Here is a 21,662-nt window from a genome sequence, read left to right on the forward strand (position 1 = left end):
ACTCATAGCAAATCAAATGATAGTTGAGGTAAGTACGTAGTAAGGCACATGCAGTGTAATTGGTCTACAGGTGACTGTAATTCAAATTATATTGAGGAGGAGGGGGTGGGTGGAATTGGCACCATAAAATGCCACTCATGCCTATGGGGGGCAGCTAATTCTCCCCTACTGTGTGATGTAAAGAATTGAAATGGATAGTAGAATTAACCTCAAACACAAACTGGAATCATATTTGCTTGACAACTCCTAGTTGAGAGATGAAATTCTGAATATGTAGAGAGAGAGAGAGAGAGAGAGAGAGAGAGAGAGAGAGAGAGAGTGTGTGTGTGTGTGTGTGTGTGTGTGTGTGTGTGTGTTTGCTCGCTGAATTACAGTTGAAAACTTTCCCACTATGACAATGATTTTCATAACAGTACTGTAAAGTGTCCTTTTTCTTAAACTCATTTCAATATCTTTTTATTTAATTTTGTGTCCAGTATTACTTAAGATAATTTTAAAGCCTATTACATGGCATATCTCCCTCCTTTTTTTATCACATTTGATAAAGCCTGCAAGATCCGGACAATCAGAGGATGGGATTACTGATAGTTGGGAGCTCCAACGCTAGGTGTGTTATTTGGCCGCTTAGGGACATGGCTGCCAAGAAGGAAAAGAAAACCAATATGCACTTCGTGTCCTTACTGGATGAAGTCATTCCAAATGTGGAACAGGTACTCCTGGATGCCATGAAGAGCACAGGGTGCAGCCAACTGCAGGTGGTTGCTCACATCGGCAACAATGAAGTGTGTCACTTTAGATCAGAAGAGATCCTCTCTGGTTTTGAGCATCTAACAGAAGTGATAAAGGCTGCCAGTCTTGCTTGCAAGATGAAAGTAGAGCTGACCATTTGCAGCATAGTCAACAGGACTGATTGCGGACCTCTGGTACAGAGCCAAGTGGAGGGTCTGAATCAGAGGCTCAGACGGTTCTGTGACTGTGTAGGCTGCAGATTCCTCGACCCAAAGGGTGGTTGGGTTTCGGGTTCCACTGAATAGGTCAGGTGTCAACTATACACAGGAGGTGGCTACATGGGTAGCAGGGGCTGTGTGGTGTGAACTGGGCAGTTTTTTAGGTTAGAGGCTCTTGGGAAAACACAAGAAGGGCTTCAGTCACAAAGGATGCATGCCAAACACAGGAAGAACGTAGATACAGGAACCATTGGTATAACAGTTGTAAATTGTCGTAGCTGTGTTGGGAAAGTATCTGGGCTCCAAGTGCTGATAGAAAGCATTGATGCTCAAATCATTATAGGCAAAGAAAGCTGGCTAAAGCCGGAGATAAGCTCAGCCGAAATTTTTGCGAAGAACCTAATGGTGTTCCGAAAGTTTATCTTGTCACGAAATTGAAGTAGATAGTTCCTGTCTGTTAGCATGGGCAGAGGTCATTGTTTGCAACTGGAATAAAATAATAATTGTATCATTTTATCAACCTCCCAATTCAGATGAAAGGGTCAAAGCAAACTTGAGTTTGATTTCAAACATGTTCCTGACTCATATGATGATAGTTGGTGGTGACTTTAATTTACCCTCAATATGTTGGCAAAAATATACATTTAGTTCTGGAGGTATGCATAAAGAATCATTCAAAATTGTGCTAAAAGCATTCTCTAAAATGTATTTTGAGCAGTTAATTCATGAGCCCACGTGAATAGTAAAAGCTTGTGAAAACACACTTGACCACTTAGCAACAAGTAATCCTGAGTTAATAACAAACATTTAAATTCACTTGACACCTTCCTGTGAGACAATCTCCACTCTTTCCAAATTGATAATAGAAGTGTAGACCAGATGTGGCTTGAATTCAGAGAAATAGTACCAGTAGCAATGGAGAGATTTATACCAAATAAATTAACAAACAACGAAACTGATCCTCCTTGGTACACAAAATGGGTCAGAACGCTGTTGCAGAAACAACGAAACAAATATGCATGCCAAATTTAAACAGACGCAAAATCCCCAAGATTGGCGATCTTTCACAGAAGCTCAAAATTTAGTATGGACTTTAATGCGGGATGCTTTGCTTTTAACAGTTTCCACAACGCAAAACCTGGCAGAAACTCCAAAGAGATTGTGGTCATATGTGAAGTATGTTTGCAACAAGAAACAATCAATGCCTTCCCTGCGCGATAGCAATGGAGATACTATCAAAGACAGTGCTGCCAAAGCAGAGTTAGTAAACAAAGCATTCCGAAGTGCCTTCACAGTAGAAGGCAAAGTAAATATTCCAGAATTCGAATCAAGAACAGTTGCCAACATGAGTAAGTAGAAGTAAATATCCTCGGAGTAGTGAAGCAACTTAAATCGCTTAATAAAAGCAAGTCTTCTGGTCCCGACTCTATACCAGTTAGGTTCCTTTCAGAGTATGCTGATGCATTAGCTGCTTACTTAACAATCATATACCACCATTCGCTCAACGAAAGATCGGTACCCAAAGACTGGAAAGTTGTACAGGTCACACCAATATTCATGAAAAATAGTAGGAATAATCCACTTAATTACAGGCCCATATCATTAATGTCGATATGCAGCAGGATTCTGGAACATATATTGTGTTCAAACATTATGAATTACCTCGAAGAAAATGGTCTATTGACATACAGTCAGCATGGGTTTAGAAAACATTGTTCTTGTGAAACACAAGTAGCTCTTTACTCTCATGAAGTGTTGAGTGCTGGACAAGGGATTTCAGACCAATTCCGTATTTCTGGATTTCCAGAAGGCATTTGACACTGTGCCACACAAGCGGCTTGTAGAGGAAATTGCGTGCTTATGGGATATCATCTCAGTTATGTGACTGGATTTGTAACTTCCTGTCAGAGAGGTCACAGTTCTTAGTAATTGACGGAAAGTCATCGAGTAAAACAGAAGTGATTTTTGGCTTTCCTCAAGGTAGTGTTATAGGCCCTTTGCTGTTCCTTACCTATTCCTTACCTATATTAACGATTTGGGAGACAATCTGAGTAGCCGTCTTAGGTTGTTTGCAGGTGATACTGTCGTTTATCAACTGATGAAGTCATCAGAAGATCAAAACAAATTGCAAAACTATTTAGAAAAGATATCTGAATGTTGCAAAAATTGGCAGTTGACCCTAAATAATGAAAAGTCTGAGGGCATGCACATGAGTGCTAAAAGGAATTCGTTAAACTTATGTTACACAATAAATCAGTCAAATCTGAAGGCCTTAAATTCAACTAAATACCTAGGAATTACAGTTACGAACAACTTAAATTGGAAGGAACACACAGAAAATGTTGTGAGGGAGGCTAACCAAAGGCCGAGTTTTATTGGCAGGACACTTAGAAATTGTAACAGATCTACTAAAGAGACTGCCTACACTATGCTTGTCCGTCCTCTTTTAGAATACTGCTGCGCAGTGTAGAATCCTTACCAGATAGGACTGACGGAGTACATCACTGATTGTGGTATCCCGGTTAATGAAACATGTAGTTTCACATTCTGGTTTAGTGACAAACAAACTACAATATCAACAACTGTCACCAAGAAACTAATATTGAAGTGTGTAACAGAAATTCAGCACCCAGATCAGTAATCACTATCTACAAACACTAGTTCATTATATGATTGTCAGTACTGTGAACTGAAAGTTCCAGCACAGTAGCTGCTGTGTAGGACAATCACCGCAAGCTGCTCTGTGCTGTATCATAATGCTGAATCAACAGACTTGTTTTTGTTTCTGTGCCATTAATTAGCCAATCATTCATTAACCACTGTCATATCTTGATTTCCTTTTTCCCATTAATGCCTAAATGAAGACCTACATCTACATACATTCTCCACAAGCCACCATATGAAGGTTGGAAGAGGGTACCTTGTACCTTGCTTCTAAATTATTTCAATCTTTTCCTTTAATCTGACCTGGTGGGTACCTAAAACACTCAAACACTACTCAAGAACGGGTCGCACAAGTGTGTGTGTGTGTGTGTGTGTGTGTGTGTGTGTGTGTGTGTCATCTGTCTTTGACAAAGGCCTTGTTGGAGAAAGCTTATTTTGTGATAGTCTTTTTGTTCTGCCTTAGTCTTTTTGTTGCGCCAATTTGTGACTCAGCAACTCCGCTATATGGTGAATAGCAATTATCCTTTTCATATTGTTACATTTCATACTCGATTTTCCATTGTTTGAAGTTGACTGTCCGTCTTGCCTGCTACCATCCTCACATGCTCGTTCCATTTCACATCACTTTGCAGTGTTTCACTGAGATATTTAATAATGTGACTTTTTCAAGCAGCACAACTCTAATATTGTATTTGAACATTACTGGATTGTTTTTCCTACTCTTTTGGAGTAACTTACATTTTTCTGCATTTAGAGTAAGCTGCTATTCCTCACACCAAATAAAAATTCTGTCTAAGTCATCTTGTATCCTTTTACAGTCACTCAACAGCAATGCTTTCCCCTATACTACAGCCTCATCAGCAGCCATAACCACACCCTATCCATCATATCGTTATAGAGAACTAGAGTGGTTCTACCACACTTCCCCAGGGCACTCCTGATGATACCCTTGGCTCTGATGATTACTTACCATTGAGGAGAATGTACTGTGTTCTATTACTTAAGAAGTCTTCAAGTCACTCACATATCTGGGAACCTGTTTCGTACAAGTACCTTCGTTAACAGACTGCAGTGGGTCACTGTGTCAAATGGTTCAAAGAAATCAAGGAATATAGAATCTGCCTATTGCCCTTCATCCATTGTTTGCAGTCTAGCATGTGAGAAATGGGATGCTGAGTTTCACACAGCTGATGCTTTCTACATCCTTGCTGTTTTGTGGACAGAAGCTTTTCTGTCTCAAGGAAATGTACATGTGTTGGATAAAAAGTAGTGGAAACACTTTCAAAACGTGAAGTACATGCATCCATAACATTTCTGCTGTCTGTAGCTGATAATAGAAGGTTAAAGTAGTGCAGTTAGCTGCAATGGTTTGAGTCAGTTGCTGTATGTACTGTATGAAAGTGCGAAAGGTCAGTTCGAGTGCCCTAACAGTATGTTTAGGAAGCACGAACAACATGTGGATCAAGATTGAAGTGCCATGTGGTCAGAGGGCACAACAATGTTTTCTTCTGGCACTGCATCCTACCATCCTTCAAGAGCACACACAGTCCCACAGGGTGAACCCGGTGCAGGAACTCCTGCGTACATGGGGTAGGCTATACTGGAACATCCACTGTATTCATATGATATGAGTCCGTGCAATTACGACCTGTTTGCCAAAATGGAGGAAGCTCTTTGTGGCAGGTGCTACAACACACAAAAAAAAATATCATCTGTGCCTTAGGCCAGTCCTTGCAAGACATCAACAGAGTTGGATACACTGGCAGTGTATGATGCCTTCCTTCTCTGTGGGGGAAGGTGATTGAGACAAGGGGTGATTACATTGACAACCTGTAATATGGTGTGAACATAACATCTGGTATGAAATACTACTGTGTTGCCAATACTTTTTACCCAACCCATGTATTATATTTGAATTTAGAATACATTCAAAATTCTGCGCATATTGATATTATGGATGTAGGTTTGTCATTTTATGGGCCCATTCTTTTACCAGTCTCATATATTGCAGTCACTTGCAACTTTGCACTGGTCGAGAGACTTGCAAGAAATGCAAGCTGTTGGCCAATGCTGCAGAGTACTCTCTGTACAACTGAACTGGGATTCCATCCAGGCCTGACGAGTTATTTGTTTTCAACTCTTTCAGTTGCTTCTCAATGCAAGGTTGCTTATTTTCATGTCCTCCATATGAGAGTCTGTGCAAAAGTCAAACATTTGGAGCCGTGTGACCTGCCTTGATTTTTTTAAATGCAAAATTTAAGAGTTGAGATTTTGTTTTGATGTCTCATGTTACCACAGCAGACTGGTCAATTAGTGACTGTATAGAAGCCTTTGATTCGCGTAGTAATTTTACATAGAGAAAATTTTCTCAGATTCTGGGCAACATTGTTTTCTAAAGTGTTACAGTGGAAGTTGCAGTATATGTTGTACACTTACATCAGTCTTTTTATAGACACACGAATTTCTACTAACTTTTGCCTGCCGAGATTTCCACAGTCGTTTTTAAGCCAAGAGTACAACAGTCTCTGCTTCCTCAGCATTGTCCAAATTTTCTTATTACACTATAGTGGGTCTTCCCCACCATTAATCCACCAACCTGGCAGATACTTCTCCAGAGTGGGATTTATAATCAATTTAAATTTTGCCCATAATTCCTCTGCATGCACCATACCTTAAGTAAATGATGTCCATTCACTGTCTAAGTAGGATGCTAACAACTACGTATCTGTCCTTTCCAGCGTAAGTACTCTACTAGCCTTTTTACTGGATATATTAACTTTAATAAGCAACTAAGGTATGACATCACGATCACTGGTCTCTATACTGACACTATCAATAAGGTCTGTATTCCTAGATTTCTGTGAAGGGTTTGACACTGTGCCCCACAGCAGCCTGGTAATGGAAGTACATGCATATGAAAAAAAAAAAAAAATGCACCCAAATATGTGAGTGACTTGAATAATTCCTAGGTAATAGAATGCAGTACGTAACTGTTTATTAGGGACAAGGGTTTCATCAGGAGCACCCCGGTGAAGTGTGGTAGACCACTCTAGTTCTCTACAAGGTCTAAAATATTTCCGTTTCATGTGGATCATTGATCTAGCAGGTTAGCAGCTCAATATAGTTTCTGGAAGATGCGTTCATCACTACTTCACAGCTCAATATAGTTTCTGGAAGATGGGTTCATCACTACTTCACACAACTGTCTGTCCATTCCACCTGCAGTGAATCCAGTAACGTCCTTGTCTGTACTCTGTAGGTTAAAATAGAGTCCAACTTTTCTGCACTACTGAGCACAGACTTTCATTGAACAATTTTATAACTGTCATGGCAGAATCCAATGATTAATTTGAGTTTAGTTAGGATAGTTACTCGTGTCTGGTAACTTCACAGTTAACACTTGATTTCAATCTCTACATAGACAGTATATTTTTTGAAAGCAATACACACCTTTCTGATACATTCCATTGGTGTTACATTGATACGTTCCATGTCTCGTTAAATATTTCAGGGCTTCTGGCTTCGGGTTTCATACAACTCTCGGTTCTGAGATTAATTTGAGTGCAACAAATTTCCTAGAGGGCAGTAAATCCAGGAATTTTGTTATGAATGCTTCAGCAGTTTACTGTTAACATTCTGACAGCCAAAGTGTCTTTACCTTGTAAATGAAGTGGTTTCCCTCTCTGTGTATTGACCATATAATATACCCAATCTTATGTGAAATATTTAATGCATCAGTAACTCAAGACGTTTTTTTCCAGAGAAACTGAAATATGCAGTTTTAAGCTCCTTTTTAAGAAAGATGATAAGAGAGAAGTGAAATTTTATCAATCCGTTTCACTGCTGATATCGTTTTCCAAAATTTTTGAGAATGTGATATATTCTGGAATAGTATCTCACCCTATCAACAATAATATCCTCAGCAAATCACAGTTTGGGTTTCAGAGAAGTTGCTCTCCTGAGAAGAATGCCATTTTCATGTTCACTCACCAGATTTTACAAGCATTGAATAATAAAATAGTGTCAGTTGTTATTTTCTGCAACCGAGCCAAGGCATTTGAGTGTGTGAATCACAGTATTTTCCCAGATAAATTGAAGTTTTAACAAGTTGATGGTATAGCCAACCAATGGATAATGTCATATCTAACCAAAAGAATGCAAAGGGTTGTATTTAGTAATTCAATCAATATAGTCTGGAAACTTAATTCTAAATGGGGACAAATCATGTATGGTGTTCCACTCAGTGTTGCGTCCACTATTGTTCCTTATATATATGCAAACGATCTTCCACCCAGTACAACATGAGCAGAAGTAGTTCTTTTTGCAGATGACACTAGTATTGTAATCAATCCAAGCATACATACAGAAACAGAAGAAGTGGTAAAAAAGGTTCTTACAAGCATCATTACTGGTTTTCTGTGAATGTCTCACCCTCAAATCCCCCCCCATTCATATTCAGTTCTGCAGACCTAGGGGTACTACACCAAAGTAGATGTAACACTTGTTGAGGAAATAATAAATGGGGTGGAAACTTCATATGTGATAATCACCATGTAGACATCTGTATAAGCACTGTGCATTCTGCTACTGCTTCACAAAGTTTCTTGTAAATAATACTCTACAGTTCAAAAGGAACAATGATGTAGATAATTACAATACTAGCAGGAAAAATGACATTCATTACTCCACATTAAGGTTCTCTTTAGCATAATGCTGCAACAAAAAATTTTTACTGCTTGCCAAGTGATATAAAATATCACTGAGAAAGTTGCAAAATGGTCCATCGAACATAAAACAAACAAACTAACTCACTAACAAATTAACTGGTAAGCGTTTATCAGAGAACCTCAAACCTGTACTTTTATTATTAGTTAAGTGTGGGCTTCTTAGTTGAATCATTGTTTTTTATAGTATTCTCAGCTATTGTATTACATTCAAAATGTAACAGCTTTTGGTTAGTTTTTTAAAATCATCATTGATACAGTATTTTCCTGCCTTGTATTGTACCCTAAAGCACCCTTGCTGATAAATAATACTTATGTTTAGAGTACATTCTTTTTTTCTCCCTTAGATTTGTCTCATAACAATTAGTTTCTATTTTGTATCATTTGTGATTTTAAATTCCACTAAATGCACCCGATGATTTGCAGGTGATTGCACCAGATGGCTCTCTGAGGATTCAAGTTGAACCACCAGCACCAGAGTATGATCTCGGTTCTGATGGTGGCCGAACATTGGAGACAGCCACGGATGATACAGAAACTGATTCCATAGATAGGAAATTAGATCATGACGATGGAGAGACACAAACTATACAACATGTGTCCCACTCCCATACGCAACCTGAAAGTGATCAAGTTTGTACTCCGAGAGATGAAATTCAGGCAGAAGAAGAAAGAAACGAGCACATGGAAGCAGAAGCTGAAACGGAACCCAGATCTATGGTAGAAGTAGAAATGAGTGAAGAACCCCAACAGGATCTCTTGCGTATGGCACGTGCTGGTGACATTCAGTTTGTTAAGGATGCAGGAGATGGCACATATCAAGTGCTCTCGGAGCAGGAAGCTGCCGAAATAATCAGACATCCTTCAGCAGCTGCTGTAGAGGTCAGTATATCATTAAAACTGAGTTCTTTCCATTAGTGGCACTTGGCTGAAACACATTTTTTGACAAGCTGACATCGTTTCACAACAGAAAATAAACTTGATCAAAGCTGATCCCCAATAGCTACTAATTTTTTGACAGTTTCTGTCATGTCAGCTTGTACCATATATAACATTTTCCTTTATATTTTCCCTTCAGTGGTTACATCAGTATAGAGTATCCTTGCACATGCAAATAATAACAGTGGTAGTACTGATACAGCAATGATTACATCCTACAGTTCTCTTCCATACAATTCACAAATATCAAAACAGATTTTTCAGAGGGGTGAAGCCAGAAGTAATTTTTCAGAATTTGCATTTTACTGTGACAAACATTATAATGCATCAAGCAACTGTTGTTGTTGTTGTTGTTTTGTTGTTGTTGTTGTTGTTGTGGTCTTCAGTCCTGAGACTGGTTTGATGCAGCTCTCCATGCTACTCTATCCTGTGCAAGCTTCTTCATCTACCAGTACCTACTGCAGACTACATCCTTCTGAATCTGCTTAGTGTATTCATCTCTTGGTCTCCCTTTACGATTTTTACCCTCCATGCTGCCCTCCAGTACTAAATTGGTGATCCCTTGATGCCTCAGAACATGTCCTACCAACCGATCCCTTCTTCTAGTCAAGTTGTGCCACAAACTCCTCTTTTCCTCAATTCTATTCCATACCTTCTCATTAGTTATGTGATCTACCCATTTAATCTTCAGCATTCTTCTGTAGCACCACATTCGAAATCTTCTATTCTCTTCTTGTCTGAACTATTTATCATCCAAGTTTCACTTCCATACATGGCTACACTCCATACAAATGCTTTCAGAAACGACTTCCTGACACTTAAATCAATACTCGATAATAACAAATTTCTCTTCTTCAGAAACGCTCTCCTTGCCATTGCCAGTCTACATTTTATATCCTCTCTACTTCGACGATCATCAGTTATTTTGCTCCCCAAATAGCAAAACTCCTTTACTACTTTAAGTGTCTTTTTTCCTAATCTAATTCCCTCAGCATCACCCGACTTAATTCGAATACATTCCATTATCGTTGTTTTCCTTTTGTCGATGTTCATCTTATATCCTCCTTTCAAGACACTGTCCGTTCCGTTCAACTGCTCTTGCAAGTCCTTTGCTGTCTCTGACAGAATTACAATGTCATTGGCAAACCTCAAAGTTTTTATTTCTTCTCCATGGATTTTCAATGCCTATTCCGAACTTTTCTTTTGTTCCTTTACTGCTTGCTCAATATACAGATTGAATAACCTCGGGGATAGGCAACAACCCTGTCTAACTCCCTTCCCAACCACTGCTTCCCTTTCATGTCCCTCGACTCTTATAACTGTCATCTGGTTTCTGTACAAATTGTAAATAGCCTTTCGCTCCCTGTATTTTACCCCTGCCACCTTCAGAATTTGAAAGAGAGTATTCCAGTCAACATTGTCAAAAACTTTTTCTTAGTCTACAAATGCTAGAAACGTAGGCTTGCCTTTCCTTAATCTTTCTTTTAAGATAATTCCTAGGATCAGTATTGCCTCACGTGTTCCAAAATTTCTACGGAATCCAAACTGATCTTCCCAAAGGTCGGCTTCTACCAGTTTTTCCATTCGTCTGTAAAGAATTCGCATTAGTATTTTGCAGCTGTGACTTATTAAACTGATAGTTCGGTAATTTTCACATCTGTGAACACCTGCTTTCTTTGGGATCATACATCTTGCTCACCAGATGGTAGAGTTTTGTCAAGACTGGCTCTCCCAAGGCTGTCAGTAGTTCTAATGGAATGTTGTCTACTCCCAGAGCCTTGTTTCGACTTAGGTCTTTCAGTGCTCTGTCAAACTCTTCACGCAGTATCGTATCTCCCATTTCATCTTCATCTACATCCTCTTCCTTTTCCATAATATTGTCCTCAAGAACATCGCCCCTGTATAGACCCTCTATATACTCCTTCCACCTTTCTGCTTTCCCTTCTGTGCTTAGAACTGTGTTTCCATCTGAGCTCTTGATATTCATGCAAGTGGTTCTCTTTTCTCCAAAGGTCTCTTTAATTTTCCTGTAGGCAGTATCTATCTTACCCCTAGTGAGATAAGCCTCTACATCCTTACATTTGTCCTCTAGCCATCCCTGCTTAGCCATTTTGCACTTCCTGTCAATCTCATTTTTGAGACGTTTGTATTCCTTTTTGCCTGCTTCATTTTTTGCATTTTTGTATTTTCTCCTTTCTTCAATTAAATTCAGTATCTCTTCTGTTACCCAAGGATTTCTACTAGCCCTCGTCTTTTTACCTACTTGATCCTGCCTTCACTATTTCATCCCTCAAAGCTACCCATTCTTCTTCTACTGTTTTTCTTTCCCCATTCCTGTCAATTGTTCCCTTATGCTCTCCCCGAAACTCTGTACAACCTCTGGTTCTTTCAGTTTATCCAGGTCCCATCTCCTTAAATTCCCACCTTTTAGCAATTTCTTCAGTTTTAATCTACAGTTCATAACCAATAGATTGTGGTCAGAGTCCACACCTGCCCCCGGAAATGTCTTACAATTTAAAACCTGGTTCCTAAATCTCCGTCTTACCATTATATAATGTATCTGAAACCTTCTAGCATCTCCAGGGTTATTCCATGTATACAACCTTCTTTCATGATTCTTGAACTAAGTGTTAGCTAAGATTAAGTTATGCTCTGTGCAAAATTCTACCAGGCAGCTTCCTCTTTCATTTCTTAGCCCTAATCCATATTCTCCTACTACGTTTCCTTCTCTTCCTTTTCCTACTGTTGAATTTCAGTCACCCATGACTATTAAATTTTCGTCTCCCTTCACTACCTGAATAATTTCTATTATCTCATCATACATTTAATCAATTTCTTCATCAACTGCAGAGCTAGTTAGCATATAAACTTGTACTACTGTAGTAGGCGTGGGCTTCGTATCTATCTTGGCCACAATAATGTGTTCATTATGCTGTTTGTAGTGGCTTACCCACACTCCTATTTTTTTATTCATTATTAAACCTTCTCCTGCATTACCCCTATTTGATTTTGTATTTATAATTCCATATTCACCTGACCAAAAGTCTTGTTCTTCCTGCCACTAAACTTCACTAATTCCCACTACATCTAAATTTAACCTATCCATTTCCCTTTTTAAATTTTCTAACCTACCTGCCGGATTAAGGGATCTGACATTTCATGCTCCGATCCATAGAACACCAGTTTTCTTTCTCCTGATAACGACGTCCAACTACAGGATGATAAATAGTTGACTGACAATTTTCTCACTCTAATGACAATTGAAGAGAAAAAACAGTTTATTACACTTTATTGGTGGGTAATGTAGTATAATTTGCAAATGAATGCAATCCTTTCCTAAACACTGCAGTTTTTAATCAGTTTCAACTGTAGTACACATATATAATTGGTGGAGTTTTTACAACAATGCATGCTTCATGTTTTTTACAATAATGCATGCTTCATGATACACAGCACAGTGTGCACTTCCTGCTGTATCATGTCTTAACCAATAACATTTCATTAAACTCCAAAGAATATAGTGATTATGTGCTTATACTGTTAAACACACCGAGACGGAATTTCCCCTCCAGTGACATTACATTACTTGAGGCAAATTTTCAGAGCACATTGGTAAAAAGCTTTGTAAAGATTGTTGTTCCGGCTTTCTTGGCAATGTTAGCTCTGAAGACTGATTCCACGGTGATGAAGTTTTAAAGTGTGGAATGTTCTTAAAAATACTGTGTTGCACAAAGTCAGCAGTAGGGCTGTTGTTTCATTCTTTAAAGGAAAAAAATACCTTTTATCCCCAATTGTGCTAAAATCCACCAGGAATTGGTACAAGGCCTATGAAGTGCAACAGTTGGGAGTCCGATAATTATTATAATCAGTGGCGGCTCATGAGTATGCATTCTGGGTGTTCACAAATTTTCGGATTCAGATAAATTTGAGAGTGCAAAATCAACAGTACCCATTGTATAACAGTTATGTTTATCAACAAATGTATACAACTACAGCCACTGCCAATAACAGTAACAACATAATAAGATGGCAAAAGGAAGAAATGCTCCTGTGGAAATTTTGTTGTTTTCTACATAATTAAGTACAGTTTAGGGCAATAATGAAATAATTTGTAAGCTTTCACAACTCTCCCTTTTGCATTTTTGTGTAATTTGGAGTTTTCATGCTTTTCCATTTTTTTGAACAAATGTACTAGATCCCTAAGAGATGTATTAGTTCACGAATTTACTTCCAGGTTGAAAATTGGATACAGTACAACCCTTTTTCCCAGAATTAACATTTCCCCACCGTTAATGACATTTTTCATCAGTCCCGTCAAATATCCTATGCCCACAATGTTAATTTGCACCTGATTTTGTGTCAGCATATTTATAATTTACCGAGATTCACGCATTACAAAAAAAATTGTGTGGAGGAAAAATGATGTTGGGCATCCAGTAGTGTTTACAAACATTACATGGTTAAGTTTATTGACACCAGAGCACTCTACTCAGCAGATTTGAACCAGTAAACGTCTAAAAGTGGGAACAATTTGTGCTGTATTTCCCACCACTGCCAGGCTCTACTTGGCGTGGTGGCTGATGTGAGTAACTAGGTTCGTTCAAATGAAGATATCATGACCAATTTCAAGCATTTCCAAACTGTCTCTGATGCGCAAACACAGTTTAATAATTGTTGTGATCATTGTGACACCTTTGTCGAACCATATCTAGTGTGTTTCGGCATATGGCAACATGGAGCGTTGCTCAAATGTTTTTAGTTTAAGCACAGTGCTGGTTACTTATTTCATTCATGCTGAGCAAAACGTGTTTCGAGAATAAATCCTCATTCAAAAACCCAAAATATAGGGTTACTATCAGTACAAATTTAACATATACCAACATCCAATCAATTTTACTACAATATATAGTGAGTAATTTAGCATATCTGAGGAATGTGCAGGATTTATGCTGAGTGAGCATAGATAAAAGTCTGCCACAGTGTGCTACCACCTGGTGGCACTGACATAAACTTCTAGTTGAGTGGCACATTGTGAACTGTGTACATTGTGTATCAAATCCATATGTACTTGGGCCATAAGGCAATTATGTCACACGAGTTGTGCATGCACAAGAGCTCCTTAAACCGTGCACAACTAAAGGTGTGCTCGCAACCCTGTTGCCAAGTTTCACCGAGTCAGAGAAGCAGTAGCATGGTAAATATGTGTCGTATCTTTCAGATTGCAGCATCTATGTTACGTTTAACAGCATTCAAAGAAAAATAACCAATAAATTCAAAAGGCGTCAAAAGTTAGGGTGTTCACGTGCTCTTACACAGTAGCCACCACTGATTACAATGATAGGTCTGGTTCAGTGACTTCATTATGGTTTCATTGTTGAAGGATCTTCAAAATAATTTATTAATTACTATTGTGTCTACTATGTGGAACAAGGTTCTATTATGTATAACCAGTAATTACATTTTGCAAAATAGATAACAAGATGTAATTGTGATTTGTCATCATTAGCTTTGCGATATAGTAATCTGCAGTTGTTCACCATCTTTCTTGCGAATCATTCTTGTTTGCCTTAGAAACTGCTTTTCCTTCCTGACTGGACGTATCGGGAAAATTGGAGGGGGATTGGATAAAGGGGCTTCTCAAAGGGAAATTGAATTTTCATCTAACCATGACTATTGATAGAAGCATGGCGCACACACATTTTGAATATACGTATCATAAGGTATCACACTAACCAAACAATGGAAAATCCAGGATGGAATGTAACAATATTATGAACAGTAACGTTGCTACTTACAATATAGCGCAGATGCTGAGTCGCAGATAGGCACAACAAAAAGACTCACAATTAAAGCTTTCAGCAGTTGACCTTTGTCAACAATAGACGACACACACACACACACATACACACACACACACACACACACACACACACACACACAAAATCTCATCCAAACGCAACTCACTCGCACGACTGCAGTCTCAGACAAGCACTACAAAGCTGTCATTCCACCACCACACCCAGTCTTTTTATTTCTCTCCTTTTTCACTATTCCCCCCCCCCCCCCACCTCTCTCTGTCCTCTATCTAACCTGCAGCACTTCACTGTCCACCATCTCCACCAAACCATCCCTCCCTCTCTCCGCCCAAGCCCCCTCCTTACCCCCACCCAGTCGCCTTTCGCTGCTGCTCACAGTGCGGTTTCAGTTGTCTGAGACTGCAGTCGTGTGTGTGATTTGCATTTCTGTGTGTGTGTGTGTGTGTGTGTGTGTGTGTGTGTGTGTGTGTGTGAGAGAGAGAGAGAGAGAGAGAGAGAGAGAGAGAGAGAGAGAGTCTTTTTGTTGTGCCTATCTGCTATATGGTGAGTAACAACTTTACTGTTAAATTATTGTTACAAGGTATCAGACTAAATATTTTTAATTGAAAAAGAAAATAATATACAGGATCTATATGCATTTGATATAGTGACCACTTTTCGCTACCTGCAGGGATAAAGTATTTCCGTACCTGCAGGGATCAAGTATTCAGTGGCATTGCAACAGAATCCCAAGTTTGTTGTTCTGATTTCTAGGCATCTTGTTGCTTTAATATTTGAAACGATGCCAAGCAGCTACAGCAGACTGTTTGCAACCAAATTTTTGTATTAGGCTGAATAGAACAAAGATGATTTTAGAAATTATAAATTAATTCAAAATTGTCACAAAGGGACAGAATGATGGATAATAGCTTCACACACAAAAAGGTATCAAAATCAGTCTAATCTGTACTATTTTGCATGGTATGTGGACATAACTAAATCTTATTGGAGTAAACTCCATGGCCTCTTTTCCCCACGTCCATGCCCATGTTTTCCAATGAGATGCTTTGTTGAGATTATTGATTCACAGATGGAACTATCAAACTAAAACAAATAACAAGGAACTATATTTGTAGCCAACACTGGTATTGCAAAAAAAGTATTAGGTAACAAAAATAAAATAAATATTTTCTATTACATCAGATGACTGCAAATCAGAAAAGTTTTTGTTACAAAATGAAGTAACAAGCTTCCTCTTTCAAACTCACTACTAACAACAATAGTGGTGTATGTTAGAACTAAATCACTTAGACAGCAGTACTGTTCAGGGCAAAAAATAGGCTATGAACACTTTTCCCATCCTGACCATTTTACCCCACCTTCTACTAAATGTAATATCATATCTGCTCTTTTAAAGTAACAATAAATGATTTCATTAAAGTGTTTCATCAGATTACCTTATGAGTCAAGTTATAAAGAGGATATCCAAAAGTGAAAAAAATGTACAGGTTTACAAGGAATAAAGTAAAAGTATTTTTTTATCATGAAGTAGACTTCAGACAGTGTGAAAGAAAATGGTGGTTGATACCACCGTTGAAAGAATTAAAATCTACTCCTATTCATTGAGTGTACCCCACCCCATCCCTCCTCTCTGTATCTGCAATTTGATTTTTGTAATTTAACCCGGCACCTCCGCCCCCCTCCCCCCCCCCCCCCCCCAAAAAAGGGGGGGGAGAGTGTCTTTTTTAATCATCATCATCATCATCATCATCCTTGGCTTCTCCTCTCATTCTTTCAACAAGTTCATTCCATTTTCTTCTATTTTATTGAGGATGTTAAATATGTTCACGGCCCCCCTAATTTCCAAATTCTGAAATCTGTCGACTCTTTTGGATCCCTTACTACTCTTAGAAACCCCATCTCCATTGCTTGTATGTGACTTTCTTGACATTTACTGGTAACCCACAATTCACTTTCGTAAACTTTGTTTACTGCCATTGTCTTAAAAAATTTCAATCTTGTTTCTTTGATGTTTCTCCTCTGAGGGTTCATTGCAGTAGTTAAGATAAAGCTTCTTGTTTTTTGCTTATAACTTTATCTAATTCCGATATCAAAGTTTTTAACCCTTTCATCCTTTTTAGCTTTTTCATTTTTCCTGAGACTTCTTCAGCAGATTTCTCAACTGTATTTTCTATGTTCTTCCATTCTCTCTTTATTTCTTCCGCTTCTGCTTTACTTCTTGATTAAGTCTCTTCTGATACAGATCTTGTATGTTTTCTGGTACAGATCGTGTATGCTTTGCGCATTTAGTAGATATACTTCATAGATTTTTCCCTTCATCTTTTCGCCTGTCAACTTTTTTTTCTTTCTCCATTTCGTGTACGTATCTATGGTATTTGAGATATTACCAAGGTATGGTCAGAACCCATGTTGTATCCCCTGTACACTCTTGTGTCTTGTACTTTTCCATGTAATTTTTAATTAATGATAATGTACTCAGTAAGAGTCTTAAATCCTCAAGCTGAGTGTGTATACTTACGGATATCTTTTTTTGCGGAACAACGTATAGGTTATCTTTAGTTTGTTAAAAGAAACAAAATCTCTAAGCAATCTTCCATTCTTATTTATGGTGTTTTCTGCCATCGTTCCCACAATCTGTGGGATAGCCTTATTCCCCACCCTTGTGTTTAAATCTCCAATCAATATTACTTGATGCTTATTGTTATACTTATCCAAAACCGATTCCACTTTGTCATAGAAATCTATAAACTACTCTTTCTTCCCTTCGTCAGGTGCGTAAACAGCAACAATAGTTAAGATTTCTCTCTCTTCTTTGACATTTCAAACTTTTTTTTTTCCATTTAAAAGTATATAGCTGTATCCTATAATTCTTTTTTCTTGCATTTTATGTATGTAAATTGCTTCCTCTCTACCTTTTTTATGTTCTGCTATATAAACTCAATTATTGTCCTACTAATTTGTTACTCTGTAGCTTTTTCTTTGTTTGCTAAACTTCTGACATTCCATGTTGCTACCTTTCTCTTCGCCGGATTCATCATTGGTTATCTGATCTCAATCCGAGGCTGTTTCAGGTACTAGGAGTAATTAGGGAAATTCACCTGTGCACCTTATGAGGGCTGTGCAAGTGTAGCTGGATAGCAGGGCTGCCACTTTGTGACTTTTCAAGCTGTCTGATTTTGTTTTAAGGGTTTACTCCCCTAGGGAGGCTGGCTTCCTTATGCCGGAGTGTCCTCCCTAAAGTTTACTTGTAATGGGAGATGGCAGGGAAAGGGGCATCGGAAGAACAGACTTAGGATAGGAGAAAGTTCACCAATAGGTTGTTGTGGGACACACTTTGTCTGGCTCATCCTCTTCAGCCTGTTTGGTTTGGGTGATCCTTCTGGCAGCTAAATTACTGACAGCCTAGCCTTCCAGATCCAGAGTGTGCAAACTTCCTTGCCCACACAGACAGTGCTATGTTAAGTAGTGTCCTCTGAGGTGGGGGATTTTTTTTTTTTTTAACTATATGTAATTGTAAAAATTTAATTAACATACAAAATGTTCCATAGTTAGCCTTATACAAATTAAAAAGAGCCATCACTTTTATTGAAGGCAAATATTTGCTGTCAATTATTTATTTTATTAATGTTGTTTTTTAACTTTTCTTGCAATATAATAGCGCAGTTAAATAACATTTATACTTCCAGAAAACAAACTTTAACTTTATGTAGTATCGTAATGACTATAAATTACAGTTTACTTTATATGCAGAAATTTATAGATCTTCATTAATTTCTTGGATCCCTTCTCTCCTAAATTATTTCTTAATTTTAACCAAGCAAGACTGCAGGTGGAGAAGATTCTCCCAGTGAATGCAATGGCAGGGCAAGAGATTAGGTACTAATAAAGTAGTTGTAAGGATGGGTTAATGTTTTAAATCAATAAATCATAGGAATTTAAATTGAACTACTTAATCATCAGCATGGGGGGGGGGGGGGGGCAATAAAACCCAATTTTACCCACTGGGTTAGGTTTTTTTAAAGAAATACCCAGGTTGTTCTCAACTGTGATCTGCAAGTATTTATGCAACTGAAGTATAAGTTATTAGAATACTATAACTAATATAAACAAACCTGTTAATCATTCTCCTCCTCCTCCTTAATCTTACAGATTAATGCAGTGTTCAAGATTTTGACTTGATTTATGCAATGATATGAATTAAAATGTCATATGAGTCAATGAATGCTTTCTCTTCCAGGTGCTGGATGCAGAGGTTGAAGTAGATCCATCTGAAGTCGTAACAGAAGAAATACAGGCTACCACAGAGGCAGCAGAAGGGACATCTTTAGGAGCTCTAGTGGAAGCTATAAGATCTGCAGGCTACTGTGTGCACGAGGATGGCGAGCGCATAGTCATCACTTCAGAATTAGGGGATGTTGACGAAGGAGTGATTGAAGTGGAACCTCAACAAGTGGTCCATCAGGAAATTGTTTACCGGGAAGAAGGAGACTGTGAGGTTGCATCACCCCCATATGTTCTGCTTGAGGAGACAGCAGAGGTGGTCACAGAAGTTGCTACTGAGATAGTATCATCTGATTCTTGAGGTCAGTGTAGCCACCTGCCAGCTGCTCCTCAGCATTATGTTCTGCTTGAGGAGACTGGCAGAGTGGTATCTAGTGCCATGGAAACAATCTCATGAAGCACTCACATTGAACTCGGCCACACAACTCAGGGAACAAGGTTAATGTAATGTGTGGCATGCAACTTTAACTATTGTGGCTTTTGACGAGAGTGCACAGTAATTTAAAATGAAATAATCAAAATATTAATGTACAGAATTCTAATTAATTAATAAAAATGTTTTACAGTAACCTCCAGCAGTTGCAGCTTGTTGACATTTGCTTAATTTATTATTATTATTTATTTTTGAAACATGCTCAGATTCGCAGCAGAAAAAATTATCCTAATTATATAATGATTTTTCCATGTTGTTGTTCTTGTCTTGGCGGTGTGCTGGAATATCCCTTTATTCCTTAGCACTGCTAAGACAGTAACACCATTGAAAAAATTTTATTTAACTGGTACAATAAATGTTTGTCTATTGTCAAAATTGCCTGGCAGTTAGGTTTATGTCTTGAAACTCATATTTAAAAAATAATTTGAAAATTAAACAAGATACAAGTACCAACTAATTAAGACTGGCAGTGGTTACTGTGAAAACACATGATAATTTTAGTAAAATTCCACTATAGATAAAAACACATAACATGGCTATAAATTATTCCCATTAATGCAGTATTGTCAAATTTGTACGAGTTTGTTTTGTCATGCACATCTCTATTACATATTGTTCTCTCAGATATTGTTGCTTAACAGAGTGTCTTCTACAAAGGTCTGTTAGTTGTGCCTGTTCCTTTTGTATATTATATTAAGAAGAGGCGTGGTGAAAGTGTTTTGAACATCGGAACCTGTGGCAATCAACAATCTTATAATTACATACTATGTAAATAACAATGTTGCACTTTCTGAAATATTGTATTATATTCCAATCCTTGAGCATTTATAATCTTGTCATTTTATGCCTGGAATATAATTTACAGATTATCTGATATGGTAAATTGCTGTTTAACCCTATAGTATGATTTGACATTATGATGTCATGACTGAGTATTGTGTACAATTTTAAAACATAGCAAGTGTCCACAGTTAACTGTGGATTCATAGGTGGAACAACATACATTTTTATTTGAGTGTTAGACTTAAAATGTATAAGATGAACACTTACATTGTTTTTATGACTTTTTATTTCCTTTGAAAACTGAGCACTTTGTTTTAAAACAAGTTATGTAAGGAAAAATAGAAGTGTGTGTGTGTGTGTGGGGGGGGGGGGGGGGGGGATGTTACTGTTGATGTAATGTTGATGACAATGATGAAAGAAAGAAGTGAACTGTTCTTCACTTTCTACCAGTCATAACTGGAGCTTGATGGTATTTTTGTGAAGCTAGTCAAGCATACAACGATGTCATCATGCAGATGAATATTTTAATACACACAAAGATTATGTATAGTCTCAAAAAATGAGAAACCTACAATATCTAAAGTCACCATAGAGTACAATTTTGTAGCATTAAATTATCTGTGATATTGTAAATAAAATTTTGTTATTTGTTAAAGCAGGCTGACTTCAGTGTTTGCCCCTGCCTTTGTGTGCTAGTCATGTACTAATTTTTCAATTGCGTTCATTAAATGAATAACATAGTCTCACGATACGTTCTCTATGTAAAGTTAAAATTTCTCCCGATGATAAGAAATACTATAGTGGTGAGATATTTCACATTTATACAATTCAGTCCTAAGGGAGTCTCTGTTGTTTGATCCATGAAAACCAGAAACATCAATGAAAGACAAAAGAAACCTGAAACTTCTGCGAGATCTTACATTGCTGTAGCACACAGTAGCAGCAAATTCTTGAGAAATACCCATTTCTATCTTTAAATATGTCTATGGCTTCTCAACATGTAATGCATGATTTATGCAGTTGCATGTATGCAACAAAAAGGGATGGAAGGTAAATGCACGACACCTTAAAAATG

The 21,662-nt window shown here is 37.9% G+C and overlaps 1 protein-coding gene across 1 annotated transcript in view; it reads left to right on the top strand.

Moving 5' to 3' along the window:
* The window catches only part of LOC124615472 (Krueppel homolog 1-like), a 65,094-nt gene extending 44,176 nt beyond the window's left edge, over positions 1-20,918 (top strand). The window contains exons 6-7 of the mRNA XM_047143392.1: positions 8,762-9,217; positions 19,328-20,918. Coding sequence (XP_046999348.1) covers positions 8,762-9,217; positions 19,328-19,672 — 801 coding nt within the window. The 3' untranslated portion in view covers positions 19,673-20,918. The remainder of the gene's footprint in view (positions 1-8,761; positions 9,218-19,327) is intronic.
* Positions 20,919-21,662: the final 744 nt, after the last annotated feature.

The sequence above is a fragment of the Schistocerca americana genome, chromosome 5 (genome assembly GCF_021461395.2).
Source record: "Schistocerca americana isolate TAMUIC-IGC-003095 chromosome 5, iqSchAmer2.1, whole genome shotgun sequence".
NCBI lineage: Eukaryota > Metazoa > Arthropoda > Insecta > Orthoptera > Acrididae > Schistocerca > Schistocerca americana.